The 13,598-nt window shown below is 50.6% G+C and overlaps 1 protein-coding gene across 4 annotated transcripts in view; it reads right to left on the bottom strand.

The window, feature by feature from the left end:
* Positions 1-13,598, bottom strand: part of Dac (dachshund family transcription factor) — a 188,742-nt gene that overhangs the window by 106,094 nt on the left and 69,050 nt on the right. For 3 of the 4 annotated variants that reach the window (XR_013080304.1, XM_076773143.1, XM_076773142.1), the window contains exon 2: positions 13,096-13,241. Coding sequence is in view for 2 of the 4 variants with exons in the window: in XM_076773143.1 (XP_076629258.1) it covers positions 13,096-13,241 (146 nt within the window). In the remaining 2 variants the exon portion in view is untranslated. The remainder of the gene's footprint in view (positions 1-13,095; positions 13,242-13,598) is intronic. The other variant, XR_013080305.1, reaches the window with a different exon arrangement.

Here is a 13,598-nt window from a genome sequence, read left to right as displayed (position 1 = left end):
TTTCGTGTACGCGCTCTCTCGCAGATTGCTACGTGTGTACGAAGAGAAGCCCGTGAGCGAGCCGGCGAGCGAGCAAGCGAGACGCTACCAGAGCGAGAGAACGATCTGTGACCGTGGAGAGAAAGAGGGCCCAGAGAGGGACCGAACGGGGCCTCGCGAACCGAGCGAACAGAGTCGGCTTGGCACGTTCCGATCGCCGTGGATACTTAAAACGCGCGTTCCCGTATTTTTATAACCTCGACAATAGCTATTTGCGGCGGTCGCGATCCTCCGCCGCGCCGCCGACGACCGATGAAGACGTTTCGAGCCAGAGGATCGGCCAACGACGTCCGGCGCGGACGAATTCACGTAGAAAAATCGGGAACGAGAACGACTCGGTGGTCGCGAGGAGGGGAACGCGATAAAACACAATTTGAGCTAAAGACCGCGCTCCTATAACTTCCCACCCTTGGGTCCGCGCGCGGACGGGCACCGGCACCTCCTCGCCCCTCTCGTGGCTGATGAGGTGACAACCCATAATTATACAGACCGCTTTCTGTCTGGCCTGACTGCAGTGGCATGCGGAGAGAGGCCTCCATCATCCTCCACCTCCCCGTCGTCCTTTCCTCTCTCCTCTCGTTCGCCACCGTCTCCGTTCAACTCGTTCGCGAGCCCTTCCATCCGCGCGCATTCTATCCGCGTTGTCCCTCTTCCACTTTGCCTTCATCCGTATCTGCGGATCTCGCTTTTTCTCTGGTTACCCTTCATCCCTGGCCGCCTTTCGTCCACGGTTTCTCATCCACCGGGTTCCCGACTTCCCCGCTTAATAACGATACGCGCGTTTCCTTCGCACGGCGAACGGCGAACGGCTCCGCAGAAGGCAGAAAGAAACGACCGGCCACCGACCCGGACGATAGACGCCTCCACCCTCGTGCGTCTCGCGCCCGTAGGAAGAACGACCCGAGCTACTTCTTTTCTGGTGTTAATTACAAAACGCGAGAATAAATTGCCGGGGCTAAATGAGCTACGTCTCGCTCTCCGCTCCGCGCCCCGTCTCTCGTTCCCCGACAGATGAATGGACGCGGTGCCGTCCGCGCAGGTGGAATTCGTTATGCGTCGCGAGCACAGACCGGGGATTCCTCCTCACCCGTAGATAACGCTGACACGCGGCCACGGAAAAACGTTCCCTTCGATCGACGCCTCGAGCTGATTCCAGAGAGACCACGGACCACTGCCTCTCCTCCCTTCCGCGGCTTTTCTTTTTCCGTCGCTCCGCTCGACCGACCACCGAGACGATCCGTCGTGAAATTATTTGGAAAATATGCCCTTTGTCCGAGGGATCCTCCCCGGGGGCCTCCGCGTTCCCGCCATTGTTCTTACCAAACGACGAAGAAATCGACCGACCGCCCGGCCGTCTCCGGTCGCGCGCGTTATTTGCGCTTAGGCATGTATATGTTTACCCTCGACACCGACTCCCTCGAAACCCTTGGATTTAACCCTCGAACACCGACCCTCCGGGCTACGGCCGATGACATCGCGGCCCTTTAAGTACCTTCCGCGACGCCCCGGCCTCCCGATGGCTCTCCTTCCGGTTTCGGTTCTTTCGTGGCCCGTCCCGTTTCGTTGTCCACTTCCTTCGATCCCGATCGGGAAGCTGGCGCGCGCGGCCGAGAAACGCGCCGTTAGCCGGGCCCGGTGCACGTGCATCCCGGTCCGACATTGTTCTCCGACGTGTATTGGTACATAAACACGGGACGGGAAACACAGTTTCGCGCAGGAGGAATCCGGTTTTTCAAGTAATCGAGTGAGTCGAGAAGCCGGGCTGCTAGCAGACAGGCAGGCGGGCAGCCATCGAGGTAGCTCCCTGCGTCCAGTCTCGAAACAACCGAGGAGAGAGTGGATGCCATGGGTATGTACACCTCCTCGCTCCTCCTTCGTTCGCTGTTTCTTCTTTCCTCGCTTTCCTCTTTTACCACACCCATTCTTCTTAATCGCTCGCTCGGCTAGTATCGTCGAGTATTGAGACGTACCGCGCCTGCCTGTCTCGCTACCACCTCGCTTTATCCTCCGCGAACCTTCCACCGACATCCATGGACCATCGACGAACAAATTTCACGATTCGATCGTTCTTTAAAACGTATTTCGACCATCGGGAATACCCGGGTACTCCAAACACCCCGTTTAGATACGTCAGGTATGACGGAAGGTACAAACGCGGCCATTTATTTACGAACGATGCAGATATTATTCTCACTTTGTTATATTTGGGTGAAATTGATAGACGAACTACTGTGTTTTGTGAACAAACTGTTACATTGTCCTCGCCCGATACCATTATACATTTATTATTACGACCGACATAAAGGTATCATCGTGAACGGAATTATTTCTTTTCCCCATCTCGAACGAAGGCATGGAAATGGCCAGAGCCGAGTTAAAATGACCCCGCGTCCGCCGAGCGAGGGTTAAAAATTAGTTCCGCGCAATATTATTGGCTGTAAAAATGCGAAAGTACTAAAAATATGTTAATCCCCTACCGTATAACCTGCCCGTCCAGGAACCCAATAAAAACAATCCCTGCGATGTTCTTCGTGAAATTTTCGCGTGAAGTAAATGATCTTCGAACCTTACAAATTTAGTTATTCGTATTTTCAATAAACGTATATCTTTCGCGGAGAAATATATAAATCGATTAAATATGTCGTTCGAACAAATCGCTCTAACGTGATTTTTTAAATCAAATTAATTCGAAACAAAGAAATTGCATAGTTTCTTTGTTTGATACGAGCGGAGCTATGACCAGGGGCCACAAAGGGAACAAAATATTAAAAATTATTGAAACGATACTTACAAAGGGTTCACGAAAACGCAAACGTATCGATTACTATGATTAATATTAAGACTCGACGATGCTACGTTTTCCCAAATAGGATAATCTATCGATGCAGGGAGTGAAAAAAAAAGAAAATGATTGGCGACCCCGAAGGTGTTGCCAGTCTACTTGCAAGAAGGGGAGCGAACGAATGCTAAGAGAGGGAACGGAAGCGGTGGCAGAATATTGAGACGTAGCTACCTCGTGGTCGATAGAAGGAGGGCGAAGAGGAATAAGATACGGTCGATCTTTCTCGCGGAGCGTCGTAATCGACGATAACGCGAGGCGAGCGAAGCGTCTAGCCACCTTTCGGTGGTTCCCCTCTCGTTCCCCCTCGGGGCCCTTCGCGAGTTCTTGTCTCTCGTGGCTGGGCCCTTCTTCGGCAGCCTACCTACCACGCGTCCCCACGCGAAAGAGCAGTCCAGTATTTGTTCTTCCAGGGTCTCCTTCGATGCGAGCATCATCCGAGGGCAGTAAACCTTTTGATATATAGTCGAAGGTTTTTAGAGTTCTGTCAGCCACGCCCACAATCAGCCTTAGTATTATTTACACTCCTGGTGGTTTGTAGTCGGTTGTCTCGCTCCTTCGTCCCCCGTAGCCTCTTCCCCTTCGTCCTGCACGCTTTTTTACTCGTTTCGCGTGCTCTTCTTGCTCGAGCGGTCTTCCGACGCGCCTCTTCGGCATCGTCATCGTCCACCACGTCGTCGGCTCTCCGTTTTTCCAACGGTCCCGCGTTCCTCGTTTTTCTCGATCCCCTTCGATATATTCCAGACCGATCCCCCCCCCCCTTTTGCAGTTTTTCACCGGTCCCGATCTCTTCCGGATGCCCGCGCCTCGACGAGGGCACCGCGAATTTATAAAATTAGATACGATCGTGGGCTTCACGGCGCATCATCCCCGCGAAATTATCTATTCCGAGCGAGGGCCTGTTATGGCGCGCGATCGCCATAGCCCGGGGGCCCAGATTTCGGATTTCGCCGCGCGTCTTCTGTCTCGAGCACGCAACGACCGGGACCCGATGGTCCACCCGACGAGAAAGGGACGCATATTTTATTTCGGAAATGATGATGATACGCACGAAACCTTCCCCCGCCTGCCGTCCTTCGGTTTTATCGCGTCGATTCGCCTTTGGTGAACTCTTTTCTTCGCTCTGCTCCTTTTGTATTGGGAATCCCTTCGCTCCAGTCACGAAGAGTGGCGCCGATCGCTCCGTCTCTCGGCTCTCTCCAGCCGGGCAAAGCGACGATGACAAGGCCCGAGGTCCCGGGGGCGAATACAAGGTGTCCCGGTGGTCCCAGCGCGATCGAAAAGGGCCTGACTCTTCGTACAAACGCGCATCGAATACGTACAATGCGATTCCTTGCTAGGATTCTTGGTCATAGAGGAACGCTACTTTAAAAATGCAGAAACGTGCTCTGATATTTTAAATTGCATTTTCGATATACCCCTCAGATATTCGCGTGACCGTCAATCATTCCGTATCGTTATGCCACGCACGATGTACTATAATTTCAGTTGCATAAATCGCATATGTATTATGAAATCGTGTTATTTCCCGGGTCATAATTTTGTATTATTAATTTATTCGTGTAAGGATAAAGCAAAATAAAAATTGTACAAGAGAAAGCATTATCGCTGCAAGGGTAGTTTTAGACTTATGTATCGCTCTCTCTCCCCCGTTACATCCGTATGTATTAAAGAGTCCTCCCATAAGTAAATAAATAATCCAGAAAAGGAAGTCGCTTGCACCATTCGAATGAAAACACAAACCGACGGGTATCGAAAATCGTATCGTTCAACCCCGCGCAGCCCCGAGTGGCGTTAGGCTTCTTGGTGATTTTCCCGATGCGTTTCGCCGGCACTATTATTTTTAGTGGAAAAGATGGTAGGGTGCGTCGAAAGAAAGGGGGAACTCGGTGAAAGCGAGAGGTTCGCGCACGGCGATCGGGTCCGAGCCGAAAAATCGATGTCGGGGCTAATCTCGAAGGTAAATCTTTCCCGCGAGCTAATCAAAAGCGAGGATCGAGCCCGGGGCCCCGTGCGTTTTGGAACCATCTGCCCGTCGGCCGGTCCGCGGCGAGCGGATAGCAATAGTCCGCTCGACGAGGCGGCCCCGTCACCGATCCGCCTCGTCCCGGCGAGGTCGATACTTTTTCACGTGCTCGCAACATCGGTTAATCCTCTGCATAAACATTGTATTGTATTTCGCCGGGGATGCTCCCATTCTATCATATTTTGTTATTAATATCTTCCGACTGGCTGGGCCCAGAAGCCGGGACGGGGCACTTTTGTGCACCGCCGAAGGTAAGCCTCGCGCCGCGCGGAGCGGGACCGAGCGATGGAGAAACGACGCGGAGCGACGAGGAGGAGCGAGGGAGGCCGCAGAGAAAGGTTTCAGGAAAAAGAACCAACGAAAGGAACGAAGAGAGAACCGCTCGATACCGGTTTCCTTTATCGCACAATGCCTACCGGGGATTTTTATTATTATCCACGATCCTCCCTAGGAGAGCAGGGCGTCGATTTCGCACGACCCTGCCCGACGCTCCGTCTTCGATCCACGCTCGAATCGACCACGGAGCGGATGTAAACACGAGGAGGAAAAATACGCGGCGGTACGCGCAGTTAAACGCCGCGCGAGCTTTTTTACGGCGCGTTTTAATGCCGAGGTCGGGGCCGAGTTCGGCCGCCACGCGAATTCGCCGTCACGAGCCTCCCGTGACGAGTATTTTCAACCCCGGAACGGGATCGGAAATGAAAAGAAAATAAATAGCGTGGCAAAAAACCGCGAATCGTTCGCGTGGGTACACGGGTGTAACCAGGACCTTTGACATGCGCCCGTGTAAACGAACAACGCTGCCCAACCGCCCTCCAAATGTAGACATTTACCCCTGTCGAGGGGAAGTTTCAACCGGCAGAAAACAAGCCGCGATCCGTGGTGTCGGTTTTCATTTCCCTCGCGCGTTTTTTTATTTTTCTTTCTTTTTTTTTTTTTTTGTTTCGCTCGCCCGTTGTTCAACCCGTTTCCCTCTCTTTCTCTCCCGGGATTGACGAGTCCCCGGCCGGCGTGTTTCTTTCCCTCCATTATTCCAAGCACTTCCGAGGTTCGTTTGTTGGTCACGAGGGCGGCCGGGGAGCCGGGTGGAAATTATAAAAATACTCGCGAGCGACCGGTCCGCTCGCGGACGGACAAAGCGGCCCCGCTCGTTGATTCGCGAGTTAATTGAGCGGCGCGGCACTCGCCGGCCGCTAACGAGTAAATTGTTGACTACCACCGTCGCTGGTGCCGTGAACACCACGCTAGCTAGCCCCCTCCGCCGCCGACGGAACAGCCGGGAAATTAGTACAGATTTTTGAAGCAATTAGCCTCGGTTTTCACCGCAGGAAATTGCCGTCACTCGCCTAAAAAGCCTCGCCGCGCTTCGTTGTACAGCGCCACGGCTCCGCCCCGCGAACGCGAGCGCTCATCCGCGACCGGATCGCGCGGCTCCAACGCGTCCTCCTCCAACTCCCGATACCCCCTTCAACCAACTTCCTACAAAAACCGGAAATACCACGCTTTTTCTATATCACGTTTTATTTACCCTTCAAATCATTACCCTCGACGTTTGTTCAAACTATACCGCGAAACGTAGAAACGGTTTTTAGAAACGTAGAATGTTATTTCACGGCATTTTTAATCAAAGTACCGTTCGTTGCTTAGTATTTGTAGTTATTTATAGAGCCTCGAAAATATCCGTTTAACATAAATTTTAAAACGAACTTTTACTTTCACTTTAAGTATCTCGACGCGTTCGCGTTATTTTTTATGTCGACTTCATAAAATATTCCTCGAGCGCTGATCCAAGTAAATATACTTTTAATCTCGATTCATTTGACGTAACTAATTCGACCGAAAGTTTAGATCACGTGATCGGCTACTGGGTTTCCGTACAAAGAGTTATTCGCGTTCGCTGCTGCGACTTTTTTCGCGGACTTTCATATTTGACTGCGCTCGTCGGTTAAGCTCCGTATATAGACTTTCGTATCCACCGGCACGGGGAAAACGGGAATGTAGACTTCTGTTACAGCTCGTAAATTTCGATACAAATAGTAGAAAAATTACCAAGATATCGTCTCGGCGTGTAACAAATGCTTAACGAAGTGTGACTCGCATGAAACGAAATACTACACGGGACGCGTATGTGATTTTCCTTATAAAACGAGCAGTAAATTATGAAACGCACGATGGAATTCTAGGAAGCAGAGTAATTGAAAAATTAAACTTGTAATTCGAGCGGTGCTACCTATTTACCTATTATTTTATCTATCTGAAACATCGATTAGACCTACATGATTCCATCTTCGAGCAAACTTGGAGTTATGTAAATTTTATTCGTCAACGTAATTCGCAATTCTGCATAAATTTATGACATGCCTCTATTTTGTTTCGTACTAGTCTTAGCTATCCCAATGCCCAGTAAATACAATACATTCTGAATCCTGCGCATTATATATCTGTTTCTTAATAAGTAAATAAAAAACGAGTATTTTTGAAGTCTACGATAAATCGTTAAAGTCTGACTAAATCCACTGACCATTAAGGCGAGACATTAACACGATGTAAAGTTTCCAGTACCAGAGATCGTCGGTTGATAATCTTTTCGGAACGCGTCACCGTCGCGTCGCTTAGGTGGGAAAACGGGTTTAATCGTGTTTGTCGCCGACGTGGGATCCGAACATAACCGTGAGCGGAAGAATCGTAAAGGGCCTCGGTGAAATAAAACGGCCGATGAAACAACGAGCGGACACCGTCGTAATTAAGTCGCGGCGAAACGGAGCGCGATGTCCCGCGAGCATCGGGAGAGGCGTCCGGCGCGTTTTATGGCGCCGCTTCGCGTCCCCGCGCGTCAGCTTGCTAGCCGCGAGGGCCATCCCTTCGCGCGACTGCACCGTCCGTTTTATGCACATACAACCGACGAACCAGAAGTCCAAAACGTTTCTCCGTTATGGAACTGCAAACATATTCAACCTTTTTCTTCGTACACCCACAAACTTCTTACTTCGTCGAGTGTTTACTATCAATTCGACGAAAGCAAATTTATCTACGAATAATTGGACGCGAGCATTCAGACTTTCGAGATATATTGAATCCCTTTGCAAATCTATTTAAAGTCAAGTTTCTCGATGTTTGGACACCCCTAAGCGAATCACAGACCTAACAGATATGATCGTAAGTGTGGAGTTAGGGTGTCGTACAACCTGTCGTTGCGACGCGGCTGTGCCGAATTACAGTACTGGCCATCGTTGCAACTCGATGTACGACACATTGTGAAATAATTCAAGCCGTCTATGGCTGCTGAATATAATGGTCTGCTCTGGTAAGAAGCTACCATAAAATCTGGCGTACCGCGAGCGTGACGAACGTCAAGTAGGAACGAACATGGCCGTTCAGCGATCAGTTGGAAGGATTCTCTGTATGATTTCAGATTCGAAACAGAAGCGAGAGTATTTATTTTTTACGGACGAGCGCGCTGCTTTTAGGTACGATTTGTCGAACAGCTGGTCGTTACTCGGAAAAAACAACGTAGTACATTGTCGAGTACGATTATCGTTGTACTTCGCATCGTCGACTCATCGTACGATAAATCGTCGCGTCTCTGGTCCCTGGTTAAACCTTTCTTTGTAGTTTCGTTGATCATCGCGAAACAAGCACTAACCAACTATGTCAATGCCTTAACTATATTGTACCTAGATAAATTGCAATATACTTAAATGAAACTTTTGTTAGTTGGATATGGATGATTCTGACAAGTTTGGCAATGTTTGATGACGTTTGAAAGCAAAAAGAAATACTGTTATCCGGAAAATAATGAAGAAATCGTAACGAGAAGTTTCGAAACTAAGCAGTCTGAGCGAATAGTTGAGGTCGAACTTAAGTTTGGGGGCGGAAGTGGAGTATAATTCGTGGAGAACGGAAATCGTCGCTTGTCCCTCTCCACTGCGTCGTTGTAACGCGGACCGCGTAATAATCTCGGGCGACGTTATTATCGCTTTAATCGCGAGGATTATTTCACTTTCGCGTCAAATCTCCCGGTCTGCTCGGTTTTGGCTTCGGTTTCGCGTCCCTCGCTGTCCGAGCGTGTCCGCCCCGCGTAATTTCTGACCGCAGGGTGAAAATTCCACGTAAGCCAGTGGTTCTCGTCGCCCGTCCGCAGGATTCCTCCCCAATTTTGTCGACTCCGACGACCTGTCCTCTCGCAAAGAACCTCTGCGCCAGGACCAGCGAGTCCTTCTCCGCTCGAGACTCGTCCCTTGCCACGATTCGTTAATTACTTCGCGCGGATATCGGATCCTGGGCTCCGTCTCGACCGCAAATTCGCGGCCTCCCACGCGCGATCGCTCGCTGGATCGCGATATTTGGTAAGCGGTTTCCGAAACTGAGTCGGGAGAAACGAATTTACGTTTTAAAGCGGCGTCCATTGAAGTCCATTTAAGCACAAACGATACAAAATGTTTTAAGTAATTTACACTTACTTTTATTTTACTGTACGCGTACCGAATAATTCAGACAAAATTTTCCTCGCGTACATTTCGGTTGCAGTTTTTCGATCGACTGATATTCGTAAACGCGCTCGACGCTAATTACGATCGACGCCATTAGCGTGCGCCGCGTATTAACGGAATAAAATACAACTTCCCGTACTGCCCCACGTTTCCCAACCGAATCGTCCATCTTTATTTTAATCTAATTTTACACGCATCTGTTCGAGAATATTTTAAACGCCCATTACACTCGCGCTCTTCTCATTACTCGGCACTCTTACTCTACCTTGCACACTTTCGGTTTCTTTATTATTATTGTTCTTGCCCGACGATACGAAACGGACTTAAAGAAGATACTGCATCGACGTGTCAACAGTCTGTCTTTCGTTTATGGCTTTATAGGCGGGGCCGTTGGTAACAAGAACACCGGACGGCCGATGCAGACGAGACCACTTTTTGCCGCGCGATTGTACATCTGTCTTTGGTTTTTTTTTCATTCGAAAAAATGATAAAAGACGCACGATAGCGGCTGAAAAAATCTTTTGATACGAGTGGAGGCTCTTACATTTTTACACCATCGTCATAATTATTCGCATTTTCTTCGCATTCAAAGAACTTTCGTATCTAAGAAGCGAAAGCACGTTCGAATTCAAGGTGTTCCTGATGAAAACAAGTTTTCCGCGTTCCCGGCTCGTAGTTGGCTGGTTTGGCCGTCGAACCAGAAGTTGGCCCCTCGGAAGCGTGAAAATTGTCGCGGCGGGAAGGTGGAGAGGTCTCTGGAACGGTCGATGGCGCGATATCGAAGCGACGTCGGCCCCCTATTAACCGGGTTTTATTGGTACACGAGCCAACCGCGTTGGCTGACCTACGACCGGCAACAGTTAATCAATGCTTTTATGAGCATTCGCTCGCCAGTACAGCGTCGTTGCAGCCGCGACTGGCCAAACCACCCTGCCACCCACTCGGTCGCGAGCGTTCCCTGTCTCTGTTTAACCTCCGTTCGGACAGCCCTTCTTTGGCGTGCAACGATTCGAAAACCGCGAGCTGTCCGGCTCGCGGTGCGTCGCTGTCCGAGCGAGACGCATTGCCGTGTATAGATTTCCGCTCGGTGGCAGCGGAACCGTTTCTCGCGAGACGGGAAAATTCCCGAAGGTTTTCGTCCCGTGGCGCGTAAACGCCGGGGTGCTTGGATAATTTACTTAGTTTGCGCATTAATGTACGATTCGCTATGCATTAGGTCATACAATATAAATTGCGGCCGGCCAATTTGATTAATGCTATTTCGGTAATCGATGCATTAAATAATTACGAGCCAGCGAACGACGGGGCGGGTGAGGAACGGAACGCGCGCGAACCGCTCGACGTTAGCCGATAGTCATTAGTTTATTACGTGGGTCGGGCTAGTTGGAGAGGTCCGGGAATAGTTTTCATCGGAAAACGATCGGCGCGGAACGTAAGCCGCGGCGACGTCGAAAAAGGCGCGAGGAACAAGCGCGACTTCCCATCGAGAACCCGTGCACGCGGCGCGCACACGCCGTTAAGCCGAGCAACCCCCGCGTCTACTCTCCCTCTCTCTCTCTTGTTTTTTTCTCTCTATCCGTCTCTAAGCCCCTTCTCTCCCGCGGGCTATTTATTTTTCTCATCGGTTTTAATTTCGTAGAGACAACATAGATGCGTATCGGCCGTCCGCGCCGCTGCGTGCGCGTATACACGGCTATTGTGCCCCGCTACCTCCCGAATGGATGTTACGCCGCCGCTATCGGGATCGGATCTCGCTCGTTGAGTTTATTAATTGCGTTATGGCAAGTGCCGTCCGCCGCCAGCCGCCAGCCGCTCGCCTACCGGTCCAAATTGAAAAAAATCCACCGTATGCGACCCGTCCCGCTCTCTAGCCGATCGCATAATGCTTTCTATCGCCATTCCCTCTTCGACTGCCATTCCTAGCCGCCAACAAAGTTATATTCGCGAATCGCCAGCCATTCAACCGCATTTCTTCTGATTCCGGTGGTTTTTTTTTCGTCGAGATATAATAAACATTGGATTCTGTGCCAAAGGTATCTTTGAACGTATCTGGTTCAATTCCATAACTTCTGTACGAGCCTGTAAATTTCAATCGTAACCGTAACGATAGTATCGAAACACGTCTCAATCCCGTCGCTAGCTGGCTCGATTTTCCCTTTCCTTTCTTCTCTTTTCGATCCTCGAGGACGTTCGGGATACGTAGTCGCGGATAAGATGCTGCTAAATCCTTCTTAGGGCGATACTCGTTACTCTCGCGATAAATTCGTTCTGCCTGAACTGGTTTAGATAGGATGTTGCAGAGATGTTTACCTCAAAAGTCGAGGCCTCTCAGGTAATTGTAAGTCTAACCGATTCTCTTCTCGCCCCGTGATCTCAAACGACTGCAGTCGATCTTAACGCTAGATCGACGTCGTTTTCTTTTTCCCCCGACACCTGTTACTCTCCGTATCAAAGGGTTTATCCCGTGCGTAAATAGATAAATATCCGGCGCGTTGACGTTCGACGTTCGAGAAGAAAATCGAGCAACAGTCGGACAGGGGCGCGTTGCGGCGATCAATCGTACTCGAAAGGGGATCCAGTCGTAAAACAATTATACAATTACCGCGAGCCCGTAATTAATTGCTCGCCGTTTCCGCGTTTACCCCGACTGCAGTCGCGGTTCCGAAACTCGGCGCGCTCCGCGCTCGTCCGCGCGGCATTAATTCATTAACGTTGCACCGTCAAACGTATTTGCCCGTAAAATTGAACGGCCAGCGTATTCGCGATTATTTGCTTAACCAATTTCCGAACACGGCGATCGTCGACGCGATTTTACGACTCTCGGGAGCCGTTTCGGAATGGCGGACGCCGGCGTATCGAGAAACCGTCGCGTCTCCGAGGATTTTTCAGCGTCGAGGGGTTGGTTCGATAAACGGCGAAACAGGGCCAGCCGTCGGTGCCGATATTCTGGTATCGGCAACCGCCGCCACAGGCCGCAACACGACGGTGCAGTTGCAGTTAATTTGCTCACTCCAAGTGTGTTTGATTCCCCTAATTAATTGATCGGTGGGGTCACCGTGGCCCGGCGCGTATACGGATGGCAGTAATCAAGTGCGTGCCCCTGGTACCAGGGCTACTCGCCTCTGACCGAGCACACACTTTGCGTACGAGAAGCCCACCAGATATCTTTCGACGCGTTTCATGTCGTCGGTCGCTCAGGGACCTCCAAGGATCGCTCGATCGTAGTTTTGGTCGACGCGGATCGACGTTCCAAAATATTGTCCGGACAGAGGGAAATCGCTAACGGTGATTACGCTTCTTTTTTTTTTAAGTATAAGACTTTGAAGAATTTGAATAAAAGTAGGAGAATAAAATAATAGATGGTAAACGAAAAATGCAGTATAGAGTTGTTGGGTGCTCCAACTCATTTAGGATCCAATGTCCGTTTCGTGGCAGCCGAACGTCGGCTTAAATAACCAGCCGACATTCTGCAACACTGTCATCAAATCCGGTGCAATTTCCATAAAACGTCGAGCACGTAGGATACTCGGGCCCCGCGGCCGTATAGTAAAATACGAACGTCTCGTCGCGAGAGAACTCGGGGCTGCAAACGGTCGAAAAGTCGTTCGCGCGCTCGTAACCGGAATCGTAAGCGCGACCGGTCGGATCGATCGGGGACGGCCAGCGGCCAAGTATCGACAATAGGAAGCGACAACACTCACCCAAATGCCCGTTCTCGTAGTAATCCCCGTTGTCCATTCTGTGCTTCTTCAACGAATGCTGAGGGTGGTGACCGGTCGCCGCGGCCAGGTGGCTGGCTGCGAGGAGGCCGACGGAGGCTCTCTTCGGTGGTCTTCCTGGCCTGGAGCTGTACAGTGGTAGAGAGTTACTGTGGTTAGAGACACCTGTCATCGAGGTAGCGTCTTACCCCGATCTGCGTGCTTACGACGCTCGTCGCAAGTGGTTCGTTCGTTTCGCGAAAAAAGACGTCCCGGCGACACGGTGCTTTCCGCACCCTGCCCCCCTCTCGTCAACAGAGGTATGGCAGAGCTGTTGAGAACAATTGTTCCACCAGGTATGCGCGCTCGCGTATACTACTTTCCGCTAAATGGGCTAATCCCTTTCGGTGCTAACGATCGTACGTTCACGATTTAACCCCGAGTCATTTGTCTACTCACACTTTCAATCGCGATTGTTCCGAAGCGTTTCGGATCCCATCGCTAAA

This window comes from Colletes latitarsis, chromosome 9 (genome assembly GCF_051014445.1).
Source record: "Colletes latitarsis isolate SP2378_abdomen chromosome 9, iyColLati1, whole genome shotgun sequence".
In the NCBI taxonomy this organism is placed as follows: domain Eukaryota; kingdom Metazoa; phylum Arthropoda; class Insecta; order Hymenoptera; family Colletidae; genus Colletes; species Colletes latitarsis.
The sequence above is the reverse complement of the archived record's forward strand: the minus strand, read 5'-3'. Positions and strand labels throughout refer to the sequence as shown.